Source organism: Pelecanus crispus, chromosome 1, assembly GCF_030463565.1.
Source record: "Pelecanus crispus isolate bPelCri1 chromosome 1, bPelCri1.pri, whole genome shotgun sequence".
In the NCBI taxonomy this organism is placed as follows: Eukaryota; Metazoa; Chordata; class Aves; order Pelecaniformes; family Pelecanidae; genus Pelecanus; species Pelecanus crispus.
In genome coordinates, this window is record NC_134643.1 from 72,412,628 (window position 1) to 72,431,267 (window position 18,640).

At 41.9% G+C, this 18,640-nt stretch overlaps 1 protein-coding gene across 1 annotated transcript in view; it reads left to right on the forward strand.

The window, feature by feature from the left end:
- The window catches only part of PTPRO (protein tyrosine phosphatase receptor type O), a 157,208-nt gene extending 140,693 nt beyond the window's left edge, over nt 1–16,515 (forward strand). The window contains 9 exon segments of the mRNA XM_075714319.1: nt 2,970–3,005; nt 4,547–4,628; nt 5,674–5,764; nt 6,257–6,333; nt 8,319–8,453; nt 9,428–9,550; nt 11,098–11,252; nt 13,746–13,881; nt 16,411–16,515. Of these exon segments, the coding sequence (XP_075570434.1) occupies nt 2,970–3,005; nt 4,547–4,628; nt 5,674–5,764; nt 6,257–6,333; nt 8,319–8,453; nt 9,428–9,550; nt 11,098–11,252; nt 13,746–13,881; nt 16,411–16,515 (940 nt within the window).
- The last annotated feature ends 2,125 nt before the right edge of the window (nt 16,516–18,640 follow it).

Sequence of the window (18,640 nt, forward strand, 5' to 3'; positions counted from 1 at the left end):
TGTCAAATACCTTGTTTTTTAAAGGTGCAGTTATGCTCTCCTGACATCAGTAAAAGTTTTGCTTTTGGAAACAACAATTCCCTGAGAATCGTCACAAACTAGCAGTCTCAAAGTGTAAAAACTGGGTCACTGTGTGCGTGTCTCTGTGTGTATGTGTGTATATTTAATAGTTTAGGTTGTAAATAATTTATAAAAATTTAGTAAATGACTGATTGGTTTTTTTTAAAAAATACCTAATCAACAAAGCCACAGGGTCTATTTAGAACCATAACTGTTTTACAAACCATTTAACAAATAATTATAATTGACTGTGACCTAAAAATGCTTAATTTATGTAAAAGAAATCTAAGTTCCTGATGGTCTTGAGTCCACAGTGTAGTGATTTACAAAAACGTGGTACCAAAGTTAAGATTTACTTTTGACCAAAAGTGTTCCCTGGTGTTACCATACAGCACCAAAGGCCTGGCAGGCAGTCAAGGACATCTTCAGCAGAGGGATTTCTGAGACTGGTTTTCCTTGGGTCACACTGGGTGTGCAGAAAAACCCATCTAAATTTTCTGTGGACCCAGAAGTGAGTAGGTTTATGTAAGTAAAGAAAGGTCCATTTCTTCTCCCATGAAAATAAAAGCATGTTCTCCACAAACACCCAGCTGAAGAGCAGATGAAGTCTTCCACATCTCTCCAGGGCTAATATTGTATTGACTTGTAACTTGTCTGATGTAATCTCAACTAACTATCGGAGCTGCACAGTGATGGAGGCTCAGGCAAGCAGTTTGTTATTGTGGAGGTCACACTAATCTTTCTTAACTCTCTAATGGTCAAGAAGCCCGAGGTGGCCACTGTCAATGGCACTGCTGCAAAAAGAGCCGTCATCTTTTCCCCTTTGCTTCTTTTTGTTAATATGTATTAATGTGCGTTAATTCACCTTTCCAGATATGTATCTTTCTTCAGAGGTTTCCTCTTCAATCAAGCTACCTAGTTTAGCCTAGATGACCAAGTTTAAAGGAGCTGAAGTTGAATGAGATTAGATTAACCCCTCTCTTTGTATTTTAATCTGTAGGGTAAATGGAAGAACAGATGAAACACCAGCTAATGTTTCAAATGTCTTTGTTTTGCACACAAGTTGGTTTGAAACATTTATGAACATTCAGGAAACAATTGCAATGCTAAGAAACAAAGGCCTCTTGAGACTATCAAAGCACAAGAAATTGTTGCTGAGAAATGGATGTCAATCATTTGTTTTATTGCCTCTTGCAGTTTCCTTGGAGAAGTGTTCTTAGAAGTATTCCCATCATAAACAGCATTTAGATTTTTTTTATTTAAATGAATTCCAATGTGCCCGACATTAAAAGGTTTACCACGGTCACAGGGGATAGAAAAGAAATGTGTTGAATAATTTAGAGAAATTAATTTTAAGATTTCATTGGAAAAAATCTTTGAAGATGTAGAATAAATACTACTAGGCTACGTGTATAGTTCACATGAATGTGCAGATACTCTACAGATAGTATCTGTATAGATAACATGGTAGGCTGAAGAGGTTTATAATATTTGCAAAGTAAAGCTTTAGTCTAAAGCTGGTATTGCTATAGCTCTTGTTAACTCTGCAGGCAAAGCTCCACACCTAAATGGAAATGTACCTTGGCAAGATAACAAAATTACTACAGGTTGTGGCTGCTCCAAAAACTGAACGTTTTGCAAAAATTAATTTTGGAAATGAATATTTTTTTTTTTAATTTCACTTCTAAACTTAGCAGGGTAGAAAAATAAAGGTCCTCCACTTTTTAATATTTCTTTCTGTATATTTTCATTGTTTTGAAATTAAAAGTCTTCACCTTTAATTTACTAATTGTAGCTGTGACCCAAGTTGTCTAGAAATCTTTTTAACATCATCGTAAAGTTAAAAATAGCATCATTATAATATGATGAAAGAGCAGATATTGTTTAATGCACAGGAAAAAAAAAATGACACTACTAAAATCCCTTCTGAGCGAACAAGAATCTATTTGTGCTCTGTAGCTGGTTTAACAGAGGGGATCAGTGTTTTCAGATCTCCAGCCAAATTATTCCAGGGCGCTCACTTTGTGCATTTAATCTGATTGTTTGCTTAACTTTTTTGTGGCAACAACAAAATGAACACACACCCCCCCTCCAAAGAAACACGTGGTGATAGTTAGTGTAGTGCACTGCTTAAGTCCATATCTTATGGGTTATACTGCTTAACACACTCATAAGCTTGCTTGCAACTGTCACTAGTGAATTATTTCACTTATAAATCATGTGAAGACAGTGTATTACATGACTGGCATAATTATCTCTAGCTGTTAAAAGTCAATTAAAATTATCTAAGGTTTAAGTTTGAGTCCCGCTGAAGTCAGTAGGATATTTGCCATTGTCTTCATTGATCATCATAAGCAGGTTATGAAATGGGTGAGAAATAGTGTTCAGGCCCTTTCCTTTTTCCTTCACTCTTCCATGAATTTGCAAAATGGTGGTCTTCTCCCTTTACCCAACGACACTTCTCATTCCCGGTTGCTCTGTAGTGTTGGCATCCAGCTTCCCAGCCCGCCAGAGCCAGAGCGGAGCCGCCCGGGAGGCACCGTAGTGCCCTGCCCCCTGCAAGGGCACAGCCCCCTGCCAGGCTCGGCCGGGCTCGGGATCTGGGGACCCAGCCCCAGCCCACCTGCAGCCAACAGCGCTCTTGGGTCAGGTGGTAGAGGACCCATTGCTTGTGTTGGGCACAGGTTTTCCCTTTCACAAGTAGGTCATTCTCAGAGCCACAGAATGGAAAATGCATCTTGCTGATATCATTGGAAATTTTGCGATCAGCTTAAAAATGTCCAAGGTATTATCACCAATCTCATGCTGAGTATGATGGTGATCAGAAAACATACGTTCTTAAATCAGTGCTTTGAATAAAGACTATACAATAGTTTAATGAATGAAAAATACTTCTTTGTTTTTTACAGGAGTAAAAATGGATTAAAGAAGAGAAAGCTGACCAAGTATGTAACTTCTGTGATATTTCAAGAAATAAAAAAAAATATATCACCTTAGACGAAACATGCATTATGGGGTCCGTGGTATAGTGATATTGCAGTTACAGATATAGAAAACTTCTTGGTAAACATATCCTGAGAGAGATGTTTGAAAGCAGAAAACAAACAATAATTAGACAAAAGCAATTCTTCTCAGCAGATAGGTTGTGGTGAAACAGCTCCTTACTGATAGAAAATTAGTCGTTGGGGAAAAGAGCAATTAGCCAACTTAGGGATTCCAACAGAGCTCATCCTTAGTTAAAAATGACAAATGGGGAAAAACTGGGATGCATTTGTTTCTAGTGATATTTCCCTCTTGACATGAGGCTCTCATTACAGTTGTTGCTAGAACATCACATCATAAACGCTAACGAGTAAACAGGAGTAATTAAGTGGTGATAAGACAGGTTCCTTTGGGCATATTGCCTCAAAGTAAATGAAAAGATTACTGTGTACATGCTTCAGTAGCTTGTAAATTAGAGCATGATAATTAGGTGAAGGAAGCTGTTTACCTGTGTTTCGTTATTCAGAGTGTTAGCCTAATTATTTCTCCGTTACGTTCAGAGGCTGTGCCTGTACTAACAGATAGACCCTCACCTGGTGGAAAAGTGTGTAGAATGATGGGAGTCGCTAAATCAAGGCTAATTTATATCTGCTGAAGCTCTGCATGGTTTTGTATAGCTATATGCCCCTTTTTTTAGCCACCATCTCTCTACGAGGAGAGTTTAACCTCTAATGACAAATGTGTACAGTTCTCAAAGCCAGCAGAGGAAGCAGTCATGGCAGTGGCATCCAGAATGCTATTTTAAGGGAGTTTTCTTGTGGACATTCTAAAAAAATCAAGACCTAAATATGAAATCCATTTTTCTGCATAAGCAAAGGTCAGATGAATTTTAAAAGTATCTCTGCCGGATGTGAAAATATCTGAAAGCAACATTTTACATGGCACAAGAGGCAACTTAAATGAAGCAGCAGCTGCCCTGGTGCCAGAAGCACGCTGGTGGGGTGGTACTGGGAGTGGGTCTGTGATGGGGTGCTGGATCACCACTTATTGCGCTGCTGCCACCTGTGCCTTGGGGGACATACCCACCTGCAAAAGCGGTTCAGGGGCTAGGGAATCATAGGAAGGGTGCATGGGCCATTCCCCTTGCCTCAGACCAGTGGTTTCCATCAGGTAGGACAACTCCAATCCTCCCAAACCAGGGTGCTTACTATCATCAGCACCAGCAGCTGCAGCATTCAGCTGACCCAGAAGGATCAGCACCCCTCTCTCAGCCTCTCTTTCTGGTGCTGATATGGTAGGATGCAGGTAATGAGCAATATGCCCACCATTTGGTGGCACTGAACCACAAGATTTTTTTTTCCTCTTTATTGTTGCTTTCTAGCATTAACAGTTGCAAATACATATTCATAACTTGGAAGTATTCTGGGGGAAAACAGAAATAAAATGTAGCAAAAAAGTTTGGGTTTTTTTTTCCTTAATTTCTGTGTGTGTTTTTCTTTTAAAGCCCTGTCCAGTTGGATGATTTTGATGGCTACATCAAGGATATGGCCAAAGACTCAGATTATAAATTTTCTCTACAATTTGAGGTAAATCTGCAGGGACTCTGTCCTCTCCTAGCTGCCATGCCTAGATCAGCTTTTTCTAGATGTCACATTTGCAGCATGTGTTCCTGTGCTTTGTGGTGTTTAATGTGCGCTGTTGCTGGGTGGGTCAGCTTCACTTCAAGTTATGCAGAATTTAAAAGCTGGGCTTGGTGTCGTTACAGACTACATTTAGTAAGCTGATTTGAGTGGCTCATCACATTCAATCCAAGATAATTTTCAGACCGACACACTTCCTTTAAGTTTAGGACATGTTGGCAGCCTGAATTAGATTCAGGATTTTAATGCCTTTATTTTATTTATTTAATGCCCTTAATTTGAGGTGCAGCACTGGAAAGAGAAGGCAATATCAGAAATCTCTTTAAGAGCAAGGAGGTTTCTTTTAAGACCAGTTCAGGTACATTCACTTACTTACCCAGAATTTAAAGTCAGTTTAGTAGTGTAAGACTAAAAATCTCCTATCCTAGAGCTAGCTCTCAAAGATTTAAACGTGAAAGGGGAGTGGGGAGTACTTGTTGGGGTGTTACTACCATTCTGGGTGGCTGACATGTTCCCTTTCTGCCAGTGAAAAGTCCTGTGATGCATAATATATTAGATGTAGCTACTGAAGGTAAGACTAGAAAGACCTTCCAAGCATTCCCTGGTATCAAGATCAAAAGCCACTTGAGGACTCGAAGAAAGCCCTTTAAGCGGGATGGGTGACCACCACAGAATAACTTGCCAGCCCCTGGTTTGACGCTATTTTGGCTAATTAAGTGCGGGTGGAGACGAGCAGTCTGCAGTCACAGCCTTGGATAGCAGCAGTGTGTTGGCAGCATCGGCAGGAGAGACCACATCATTGCTCTCTAGCTGCTTGGAGCCAAACGCGGAGGCGTCAGATAAGGAAAGTCAGTGTAATCCTGCTGTCAGTTTATAAAATGATTTGTGAACATTTTCAGTCCGGTACCTGCCACAAGTAATCACTTCACAAAGAATTATTTTTTGAACATTTGTGAGTTTGACCTTGGCGTTTTTCTTTCTGTTACGCCAGGAGCTAAAACTGATTGGGCTTGACATACCCCACTTTGCTGCTGATCTTCCCATGAATCGCTGTAAAAATCGCTACACAAATATCCTGCCATGTAAGTACAATGCATACAGACTCCTGCTAAAGTCCCTTGAGAGGGAAAGAAGGGTTTTAATAAGAGAACTGGAGATTTTCTGACTGATAAAAACCTGTTCTAAAGCCTGCCCTTAGAACCAGGTAATACATGTTTTTTGGTGGCTTTGAAAAGATGTAGCTTTCTGGAGGTGTTTGTCAAGACAGGAGTTTGGAGGTGAGAAACACAAGGTTGTTTCTACTAATGAGTAATGTTACTATATTTTTCTTACAACTTTAATGAAACTTAAGGGAGCCCAAAGGGATGGCATTTGGAGGGTGTATTTTGCAGAACAGTAATGATGGTGCATCCGTGTAGTGTTTACTGAAGCAAACATTGCTCTCTGTTGGTAAATATAAGCATTCTCTATTTTTTAATAGATTTTTTCAGTTTTTATAGGATTAATTTTAATTTTGCCTAGTTGGAGATGAGTGCGGTGTTTGAGAGCCAAATTTTTTTTTTTATCTTTTACAGATGATTTTAGTCGTGTCCGGTTAGTTTCAATGAATGAAGAAGAGGGATCTGACTACATTAATGCCAACTACATTCCTGTGAGTAAAAAGTTGGTCAGTGTAAAGAACAATCCCCTGCACTGCAATTAGAACATGTTACCTCTCAAGGTCCCTTCCAACCCAAAGCATTCTATGATTCTATGATTCTACCTGCAAATAACACAGTATCTCCTGGAGGCTCATTCACGTTCTCAACATCTCCTTCAGCTTCCAGTATTTTGCCTGCAGGGAACTGTACTTTTCACCAGCCATCAAAAACAAAAAGGAGTCGGGGAGACTTTTGGCAAATTTTGCCATGGTAGCACTGGATGAGCTGTGTGTGAATCTTTGTGAAACCTAGACTTTCCTGGTAGAGAAATGGGTAGGGCATGTTAAGTGGTCCAGTGGCTTTTTAAGACAGCTAAGAAAAACTTAAGAAACTTTAAAGAAAATTTTCCAGGTTTCTACAGCACATGGAAAAAGGATTAAGCCAGACACTCCACAACTGACAAAATGCACACAGCCCAGATGGTGCGTGGAGGGAGCTTCTGCTTTCTGCCTCATCTCTGGTGCTCCCGGTGTGCCTCCGTCTGCCTGGCATAGAGCAGCCGTTTACCAGGGACCAGCACCCGGAGTTTTAGGATAATTAAAGTACACGCAGAGCTGTAGTCAAACAGTTTGACGCTGGGGGTGGGCTAAAACCTCATCAGCTCTTTCCACTCTCGCCTGAGCTTGTGCTTATCCCCGCCACCGCCGCAAAGGTTTGTCCCTCTGTTATCTGCCCCCTTGCTGTGGCTCAGAGTAAGCTGTGTTAGGGAGAGCAAGGTCCACTGGGTTGCTCTGCGTGGAGAGGAGGCAGGACGCTACAGCATCCATTTAAAAAAGACCTTTCACTTGGGGACCATAGACAGATGAGCATTTCTGCACCCTTGCTGTGAACAGAGAGCTGGCCCCGGCTGTGCTGGGGACAGCTGAGACAGTGTTACGGAAAAGGGAGGAGCCCTCAGATGCGTCAGTGAAACCACTTCTTTGCCACTGTGGCGTTGCCCATGCATGTACTGCTGAGCACGTTGCCTGCACTTAGTTTCTCTGTGTCAAGAGCATGAGCCTAAACACCCAAGCTGCAAGTGCCTGAGCTCACAGTGAATCAAGAAAGAAAAATGTTCTGGCATTCAAAAGCGTCACTCACAACTCAGGAAACTTCTGTGACATGGGATTATGAATAATAGGATTTTATGTAGCGGTCCTTTTCGGATTGCTCAGTTCTGCTTTTTATAGTTTACATCTCTTTAGTTCTACTTACAGCATAATGCTGACCATAGAAACTGGGGCAGATGTGTCATCTTAGTGCTTGGCTTTTCCTGATGATTGTTTCTCCACTGAGTACCTGCCTGCAAACACAGATACTAGTGGTGATCTGTCTGTCTGTGAGAAGAGATTTGACACAGCTCAGACATAGCCCATGCAGCCAAACAAGCAGAAAATTCTGTGTAGTGCAAAAACTCAGATTGATCTGAATTCTAGAGATGTCTGGAGGAAGCCATTTATGGAAAGTGCTCCCAAATCACTAATATTTTTACAATCCGCATACTGTGGTGGCACAGAAATTGCCCAGCTTTTAAAATCACTACAGGCACTGCTTGGGACGAGCAGGCTAAGCGTCTGTAATTGGTTTTATGTCTACAACTAAACAAACCCTTAAATTATGAAATCTGGAAGAAGCTGGAACTTTGACTTAGGATTCTCATTAGTTGTTTTTTAAATGTTGCCTTTCCTGCTCTCTGGCCAAAGGATTTGTATAGTAACAGCTTCATCTTCTGTTCTTCATTCTAGATTGCTTACACTTTGGGAGCATCAAAAACTGGCAGAAGTTGTAATCTCAAAATAAATACAAAAAATCATGAAGTAGTTTCTTTATATTAGAGATCGCTTTTAAAATTACAGATTGAACTTGAGCAAGCTAAAATACATGTGTGCTAGAGAAAAATGTGTGTTCTGGAGCAGTAACCGTGTTGGTAAACAGCACCCGTCTCTTTGTTTCTTAGGGTTATAATTCACCCCAGGAATACATTGCAACCCAAGGACCACTGCCAGAAACTAGGAATGATTTTTGGAAGATGGTTCTCCAGCAAAAATCTCAAATTATTGTTATGCTTACTCAGTGTAATGAGAAAAGAAGGGTATGTAACAAAGTCTTGCACATAGTATAAAAGAAACTACTCTGAAAACATATTTGTTTTCTGGTGAGTGAATTTCTTTGCATTGTTTTCTGATCATGAGGCAGCATCATAACCAGACCTGGAATGGCACTTCATTCACTTATGGCAGGCATTTTAGGATGATTAAGGGACTGGAGCATCTTTCACATGAGGAGAGGCTGAGAGAGCTGGGACTCTTCAGCCTGGAAAAGAGAAGGCTCAGGGGATCTTGTTATGGTGTATAAATACCTGATTGGAGGGAATGGAGACAAGGGAGCCCTCAGTGGTGCCCGGTGACAGGACAAGAGGCAACGGGTACAACTTAAAACTCATTAAATTCCACCTGAAATCAGGAGACACTTTTTTACTGTGAGGGTGACTGAGCACTGGCACAGGTTGCCCAGGGGTTGTGCAGTCTCCATCCTTGGAGATTTTCAAATGCCGTCTGGACATGGCTCTGAGCAGCCTGCTTTAGGTGGCCCTGCTTGAGCAGGGGGGGTTGGACAAGGTTCCAACCTCAACCATTCTGTGATTCTGCACTTTTAAGTTTAAACAATAAAAAAATAGAAGTATTATGCTTTACATTTTCTTTGATATTATAATAGAAATATTTGGAATATAATATTTTTTTATATGTATGTTCTTGTTTCCCATGTTTTTTCCTTTTAGACTTATTCTATTAGGTAAACTAACAATTAGCAAAGACACTATGTATTTCCATTCTTCACTATACTAATCCTACCCTTCAGAAAACCTATGTATAGTTTATGCCCACAGTTGAACAAATAGGAATATCAGGGTGAAAGTCATTGCAGGATATACTACCTTTTATTGCAGCATCAAATAAATAGTGCTGTAGACATTTCTAAAAGGAGGTTCAGTATGGTCTTGATTGTGCTTTTTTATATATACATATTATAGAAATACAAATATGTATGTATTTATTTCCCTTTCAGGTGAAATGTGATCATTATTGGCCCTTTACGGAAGATCCTGTTGCATATGGGGACATCACAGTGGAGATGCTGTCCGAGGAGGAGCACACAGACTGGGTTTATAGGAATTTCCGAATTAGCTATGTAAGTGCAACATTTTGCATGGCCCTGCTAAAAGAGTGGGAGTAATTTTGATCCAGCCTTTTCTTTAACTTTAGTCCATTTCTGGCATGCAGTGGAAAACACCTAAGAGAAAGATTGATGGCCTTATCCTCGCTCCACACAGGCAAATGGCTAAATCACAAAACTTTCCCTTAAAATTGTCATCTCTGTGATTTTCTCAGCAAAGTGCAAGACTGAAACAAAAGTAGTACCAGAGTTCTGGACGTTTCTCTGGTGCCAATAATTAGTGACAACAAATGTGTAAACTTCTTTTCTTTCTCTCAGACATGTCTTCTTGCTATAAGCTACTCAAAACTTGAAAGTACCAACGTAGAAATTGAAAATATTTTTCAAAAGGGCAATTCTGCAATATTCATATATTCCTATAAAGCATTGAAACACACGTGAGGGCATGCAATTTCCAAATGAAAGCTGTTCAGATTTTCAGGCATTTATTTCCAGCTTTGTTTTCTGCACCAGCTCGTGAAGGAAAGGTTAGAGGTATGGAGGGGACATGGAAAAAGCTGGGCACTGGCGCGTCAGCATTGGCCCAGGACCTCAGTCCTACTCAGCCATGCCTCACTGTGTTACAAAGCGCACACAGGGCACAGGCTAAGAGTGCAAATGCATAAAACACGATGTGGTGGGCTGTTGGCATCCATTGAAAATAATGACGAGACTGCAGTTTGCAGTTCAGGTAAACTGTCCTTTATCAAACCCAGGGCAGCTGCTCCAGGGTCTTTTGTCCTGATCTCAGTTTTTAATATCCTTTGCCTAAGGATCTGCTGTTGCCTGTGACTGGAGAGAGGTTACTGCAGTAGAGTTATTTAGCCTGACCCAGAATGGCAAGACTAAAAGCATTGCTTGCTATCGATTTTGGTGATAACACCCCCACCACCACTCCGCATGTTTTGAGTTCCTTTAAGTCTCAAAGACAAAATGAATTGCGTTGAGGATCTTATTTCACCTAAAGCCACTAGAGTTTTTAGCATTATAAATCTTTTTTTAATAATAATGGGTATTTTTCTAAATATTTCCTTTGCCCCTGTAATGTTTTTTTCTTCCCTTTTTGCTATATTTTTTTCTTTGAAACTTGAAAAGAAAAACTCTCAAGAGTCCAGTCTTGATTGTTTGCCAACAGCGTTGTTCTTTGTCTGTGGCAAAGTGAGAAAAGCAGAGGGAATGGAATAGAAAGAGGAAGAAAGCCTAACCTTGAAAAATGCAAAAATTCTTGATTTAAAAGCAAAATCAAATCAAATGACCACGAGGAAAAAAAGCAGAGAACAAATCCCAAACCCAGAAATAAGAGTTCATGCCTTTTTGATAATGATGGCCTGATACTCCCTCCCCTTTTTAATCAAATAGCATGTAAACTCTTTGCCATTTTTTTTCGTTGACTTTACTTTCTTAGGCTGTATTTGGGGGGAAAAGAAATAACAACCACAAAATGACAAAAACCTCTCAGTCTGACGGAGCGTGACTGCACTGTTAAAACTGTGAGCATGCTGCTGTTCTGCTTTTCCCATTAGGCTGATGAGGTGCAAGATGTGATGCACTTTAACTACACCGCATGGCCAGATCATGGTGTCCCTACGACCAACGCTGCTGAAAGCATCCTGCAATTTGTACAGATGGTCAGGCAGAAATCAGCAAAGAGTAAAGGCCCCATGATCATACACTGCAGGTAAATGCTTCAAGGAGATGGAGAACTAAAGGGTGTAACTTGTTAAATAAGTTGGGACACCATTGGAAGGAGAGATTCTGGGGGGGTTCTCAGTTCTGTTAGCTGGAGATTGTTCTCTTTGGTGTTAAGGGTAAAGGATTAGTCCCCCTCTTTGACTACAGTGGGGCTGGGATTCCAGCCTGCAGCCATAGACACGAAAGCACAGCTTTCTGGAATAGTCAGCTCTTTGGATTTTATAAACCAATGGCTTCAGAAGGCGCAGCAGGCAATCGTGATTTACACCAGCTCAGGGCCTGCCCCAGCTCTCTCATTTCAACACCTTCACGATACGGACGGTGTGGTCCGGCCAGCAGCCTGCTGCAGCGTGCTGCTCCCCTGCAGAAGCGTGTCTCTGTGCGGATCCTCCTCCTCCGGTCCCTTGGCTTTCGGTACATTCAGGAGGTGATATGAAGAGAGCTATCCTGTGCTAGCAGCAATACTGGTATCTTATGATAACAGTTATATGGTTTTTTTTCTTTCTTTGGGAGGAATGTTGTTTTATATACTATCAGATTTCTCTCTTGTGCGTCATCTGGCCTTTTATTAAGATGCTCACTTACTTGACCTCTCTGGGGGCCAAGTGATGATATTACACCAGATTGGTTCCTGATGCAACTCTCCCAACTGACTTCAAACCTCTTTGTGGCTCCTAGTGCGAGAGCTACTCACGACAGATTTCTCAGAAATACATAAGTAGATGGGTTGCAATGGGTGAATATGTGTGCATTATGGTGACACCCTCCTAATGGAACTCAGGGCTTGATAAGATTAATCTCAGCCAACCCTACATCCCCATGCCAGAGGCAGCAGTTACGCTGCTGCACAATGCGTCAGCACCCTCCAGTGCTGTCTTTCCTGGTGCTGACGTGATGGTCGGCACTGACTCTCTCTTGCCACCACTTTGCACGCTTTCTAGAGCTCCTTCCCAGAAAACAGTCTTTTATAGCAATATCATTGCTAGTTTCCAGATAAGGCACTTAGTGTTCTACTGGAATGCAAAAAAACAACAACAACATTTGTAAAAGCAGCAAAGCGTGCAGCCCTCCCCAGTAACTTAATGGAGAAATTCATAGGGGATATTGTTCTGGGAGTCCTAATACCGAGAAAGGTGCTAGTAAGCCAAGGAAGAGATTTATATGTAGTGTTGTGGAATCAACCCCCTTATATACCGCTTAATTGTTCTGGGAAGGAATAAAAGCAAGTATCAGAGAGATGCGTAACAACTGTAGTATTTTCTTTTTAATTAGGATGCTTCTAGCAGTAGAGATATTTTCAGATAGTATTTTTAGAATATATTGTACATCTTTGACCACATGGGGTAAAAGTAACAATGCTATGAAATTAGGGGAAGGAGGGGAGAAAGAATGTATTGATCAATTCCTACAGCAATTGTTCTCAAACATTAAAGGCGGCACAGAATGAATTTATCAATTAATGAATCTGTCAAATAAATAGATCAGAAGTTCCACTGTATTCATCTCATTCGAGATATTGACACTTTTGTTAAATACAAGAAAAAAAAAAAAAAAAAAGCTGTTACATGACAGCTATGTTGAACTGTGTTGAGATGACCTGTTAAACTTTACTGCAAATATTTTCAAGGCTTTTCTGAAAAATGTGACAAAACAGCAGAAAGAACTTTTGCTAAGACACACACTTCTATCCTTAGTAGTAGGTATGGTGTTGGGACTCTATATGAAACTCTATAAAACCTTTAAAGCCACACTCATAATGAAATCAGACTTCGATGTTACATGTGAAATCACAATGCAAAGAATCCTATGCACATAAGAATCTCTAAATCAAAACAGCGTGTCTTTTTTCTAGTCACTAAGCTTCCCTTTGGGCAGGGATGAAGATTTGTCAGCTGAGTGGTTGCTACCTATTTCCGTCTCATGGTCCCAAGGTAGAAGTCCTGGAGTGTAGACTCTTCTGGGTGGTTTGTCCTTTGAGGATGAACTGCAGTAGTGCAGTCCCTTTGCAAAGCTGAGGGCTTTGCAGTGTGGAGAGCTGTGGAACTGAAGTGTGCAGGTTCAACCTCAGCTACCTCCGTGCAGCAATCACTGCCGAGCAGGTCTCTGCAGTTACGGCTACAGCCCCTGTAGTTAGAGATCTCTCATGAAATCTTTGAGGGGAGCAACGAAAGTAGGAAGAGCAGACAGCTAAGGGTGGATGAGGGCATGCATGCACATTCTGCATGTGAGAGCATGAAGAGGAGTATAGGAAGGTGAAATAATTGCAGAGCCATCCATTCCATGCATTCTGCCTAAACAATGGATGAAGTGTTGCACAGCGTTAAATCCTACAGATTAACCAGCCTGTCTGACCTCAGATTAGCTACATGTTATTATGGCAGCTGCAGGACACCTGCTTTTTGCAGTACAACTGATTTTCCTGTGTGTCCCCATCAGAAAAGCCTGAATGAAATGAGATGCATGTCTGTGTGTTTTGCAGTGCTGGAGTGGGGCGAACAGGAACCTTCATAGCCCTGGATCGGCTCTTACAGCACATCCGTGATCATGAGTTTGTAGATATATTGGGCTTGGTGTCTGATATGCGGTCCTACAGAATGTCCATGGTGCAGACAGAGGTAAGATCAGTTCACTTCAATATTGTGAAGGTATCATCGGATCTATTTCATACCTCTCTGTAGCGTGTTCATGTCCAATGACTGTTGTTCCCCCTGAACATTTGACAAAATAGCTATTGAGTAGAGACAATTAAGTTTTCATCTTTATTGTAATATTGTCACATTATTAATCTGCTGCATAGGTGGGTCTAATAATATATCTACAGTCTCACTGATGTCTTCCAGAGGGGATGAGTTATTCTCACCATCTGTGAAATTAATATGCAAAAAATGCATTAGAAGAGATTAACATATGAAATTTTCAAACCATTTTGAAAAGAATTGGGCTTGCTGAGGGGATTAATGGGTCATGAAATGATATCAGTATCAGACAGCCATTTACGCTTGTTCAAGAAGGTATCATCTGGCCAAGCGTAGGCACTCAGTTACACAATGGTAATGCAAATAATAAGCAAAACGGAGACAAGGATTGTGAGTCTGCCACATACCCTCCTTGCCCTTCTCCCTGCCCAAGTATCTTCTGGGTAGTTCTTTTTCTGTTTTTAAGACAAACATCAGGAGAAGAGTCATATTGTCAGAATATATAATGGGGAAAAAAAAAAAATCACAAACTCTTTTTCCGAAGCAGAAGCTTTTAGGCATCTGAAACCTTCCCAGTTCCTCTACTAATGAGGGAAAGATTTCACACCTGTTGTACTCTTCACTAGTTAGACACAGTATAAGCTGGCAACCTCCTTATGGTTGGAAGTGCCACCATCACTGTTTGCAGGCTAGGTCTGGCAGATAATTTGTTGCCAAAGACTGCTGAATCCAGAGCAAAGCAAAGAAGATTCATCAGGGAGAGGAAAGAAGAAGGAAAACCTGCAGTGGCAACAACTAGCATCTAGAAATAAAAAAGGTCATTATTCTCAGACCATTCTGGATCATTCCAATCAAACTACCACTCTTCATCACAATTCACTGTATTAATCCAAGGCAGATCCGTACGTAAACACCAGAGAAACAAATCCAGTGGTTGATTTCAGCTGCAACTGTGTTATCACTCCAGAGGTGATGTGATTTTGTTTTGGGGTTTGGGGTTTTGGGGGTTTTTTTTTCCTTTTTTTATGTACAAACTCATTGCCTGCCTGGGGCTGATCTCACGGGCTGGGCTTTGGTGGTCGCTGAGCTCTTGTTGCTCCAGGCATTGGCCAAACCTGGCTGGAGAGGTCACTAGGTGGCACTGGCACTCAGGCACAGAGGCCACCAAAAAGGCTTTCCTTACAAAACCTGAAACCACACACAGCTCACCTGGGTTCACGTTGCCTCGTACACTGGAAACTTGGCAGTGTCTTGCTGAGCAGTTTAAAAAAACAAATGGCACAGGCCCAAAAAGGGGGTTAGATTGGAGAATACCAACGTGACTGAAACCAGTCACTCCAAATTAGTGGGTGTGAGGAAATCCAGGCATTTCTGTGGTCTGAAACACACTTCATCTTCATATTGACATTTTCTGGCATCAGCAGACCACTGGGGACAGGGACTGGAATCCCAACTCAGGTTTTGGGACAGTTGTTTTTGCTTGAGATCCACTTGCTCCCTGTGCCTAGTGCACATAAAGCTTAGCATAAGGATTCATCAGGGTTTGCCTTCTCTCTCTTTGAAATCTAAAAGTCGCCAATTAAGGTTATTGCAAATTGAATTACAGTGTTTAATCTGTATGATGATAATGCTTAGAAAAGCCAGTCCATAACCAAAACCAAAGATAACCACAGTCTTGTTGCACAAAAACCTGTCCACAAATATAGCGGTGCATGTGATTGACCCGACTTACAGTGTCATTTACACAAAGGTTGATAACTCCCCAAATAATTAACTGTTCTGTGAATAAAATCAGGTTTCAGCTTTTTATTGGTAAAAAAGTCAAGCACTAAGGAACACGAAGTTTGTTAAAATACTTCAGGTGCATACGTGGCACGGATGCAATTTTTGCACATAAAGCATTCAGGTACCTTGCTGGGAATTAAGTCATTTTCAGGCAATATAAAGTAGACCCACTTCAGCTCCAATCCAGCTGAACTCAACTCAACTCAACTCAACTCAACTCAACTCAACTCAACTCAACTCAACTCAACTCAACTCAACTCTTCTCTTTCCTCTCCTCTCCTCTCCTCTCCTCTCCTCTCCTCTCCTCTCCTCTCCTCTCCTCTCCTCTCCTCTCCTCTCCTCTCCTCCCCTCTCCTCTCCTCTCCTCTCCTCTCCTCTCCTCTCCTCTCCCTTTCTCCCATCGTCATTCAGGTTATTAATAAGTGATTATGATGCCAGGGCAGCTCAGCTGTATTTCGTGTTTCCCCAGCTGCTCCCTGTAACAGTTGCAGGCTCTTATTTTGGGAGCTGACAGCTCACTGTACGTTGCGAGGGGCTGAGGAGGGAGAGATGGAGAAGCGGTGTCGGCTGTTACTGTGAACTATCAAACTGTTTCACTGCTTGTGTTTTTGTCATGCTTTCTGAGGTGCAAAAATGCCCCCCTCATTTGGTCTTTTTTTCCAGGAACAATATATTTTTATTCACCAGTGCGTGCAACTGATGTGGCAAAAGAAGAAGCAGCAGTTCTGCATCAGTGATGTCATATATGAGAACGTCAGCAAGTCCTAGTTCAGAGTCACAGGTGGTAAGTCAGGCCAGCCCGGCCCTGCGCTGTGCCCGCAGCCTCACATCCCGGCTGCTCAGCAGCAACCAGCGTCACGGGTGTTTGCTCCAGGAGCTTTGCTGGGGGTTTGGAGCTTTCCAGGCCTCATCCCCCTCTGCGGTGACGTGCACATAGAGAGTGCAAGGAAAATCCCTCTAGCCTCTCGCAGTAAATGGTCCGCTATACTTTCCACTATAGTGGAAAAAAGTCTGCTGTACTGGAAGAGTATATTGGCTCACTCATCGGTCAAAGAAAAAAAAAAAAAAAAGAGAATCTGGAAATCCTGAGCGAGCCCCATCTAACCACTCCCTGCCACTTGTCCTAACACCCCTTACAAAGCTTAAAGGAGGGGAGGACTTTACAATCTTCAGCCGTTCTCAAGTCACTTACCAACTGCCAGGTTACCAAGGCCAGCAGAGCTTTGGGGATGCTCCGCCAGCTCTGCTGCTGTGGCAACACAGCCTGCTGGAGGGCACCATGGTAACCAAAAAGCTCTGGCATGAAACACTGGAGAATTTTTTTTCATAAATCTAGAACCAGGGAACAGTCTCAAAGTGGTACTACCATTAGTATAAGCGAAGCGACCATCTTGCCTTTCCACTGAGCCCCAGTGCCCGACATGTTGTGTGCAACCAGCCCAGCCCAGTCCCCAGCTACAGCGTAAAACGCATGGCTCTGACCTGCCAAGAGGTTTGCTGGTGGGGACAAGCTGCGAGGACGTTACGTCACTGCTGCTTAAGCTAATGAGCTTTAGTTCGTTAGGTGGCAGTGATAACCCAGCCACAACCTTAATATTTGCTTTTGGGGGAAGCAGGAAGCTACAGACTTTCACCACAAACTAGCTTCTTAAATAGCTGGTGGAGACTTGGGCTGTGGGCACCAACACCAGCCATCTCTGCTGCGTGTTGGTGGTGTTGCACGTGCGCCTTCATTGAGCCTCTGCGTGCGTCGTTCCCCTGCCCATAAAATGAAGCCAAATTTGCCTCACTTTTCCTAACATTCAGGTAGTTTACTGTCTAATCTGAGTCCCAGAGCCTTGTACTGGTTGGCTACAGTCCCAACCTGTATGGAGGGCTGGTAAAAATAAATGCCAAGAACTGTATTTATTTCCTTTTTTTATTTCTAAACCATTTTGTTTGGTTGGTTCCAGGTGAGACCATGAAGCACACCCATCTTCCCTGGCTTCTGATTTTTTTCCTTTTGATGGTTTGAACGGCCAGTTGTTCTGCCACGAGAGACCACTGCTTTGCAGTACACGGACAATAAAAGAAAGAAACTTTTAACTTTCTGAAGCACTGGGGAGACAAAGCCTTAACGAGCCTGCAGTGTCTTTTGAACTGTTTAATTTCTGGACATTTTTTTAAAATACTGGACCAAATTCAACTAAACAACATGAAGGAAAAGACATTATATGTGCATAAAATAGATTGGGTTTTTGTTTGGTACTTTTGGTTAATTTTTTTTTTTTTTTTTTTTTCTGTGCAGGTTGGGCTTAAGGTTAAAGCAAGTGCAATATTTTTTTAATGGTTGACTGAAGAGCTTTCTTCATGTGTCACTGGTCTGTGCTAAAGTCCATAGGAGAGCAGGCATTGTTAGTATCTAATAATACCTCATTAGTGAATAGCGAGGCATGAACATACATGAAGAAATCTGGAGATTGTGAAGAGAAAAGGGGGTGGGGGGGGTTTGCTGGGTACATGAATTTGACTGTTTCCTACAGCACTGATGTATGTGGGGTCTGGGGGGGGAGCACAAGACCCGAGGAACAGACTGACAAGCAGAAATCCAACCATGAAGCCTGAAGCTGAAGCAGGCAGCCGACACTTGAGAGATGGAGTGGTTTCGGTTTTTGACTGTGCTACTAATTAAGCAGAGGGATTGCTCTTTTTGCCAACCTTTTCAGTAACGCCACTGGTCAGGCTCTTGTTTTAGATGAATTTAATCAAAGAGCAGCTGAGTTTCAAGCTGGGATGTCTTAGACTCCATTACTATAGCATTTAACTGTCCAAGCAGTCTATGGTGCCTATACCCCTCACTTGTTTATTATTTTTAATAAGTATTAACCCTGTGTAAAAACGTGAAGCTGATTCA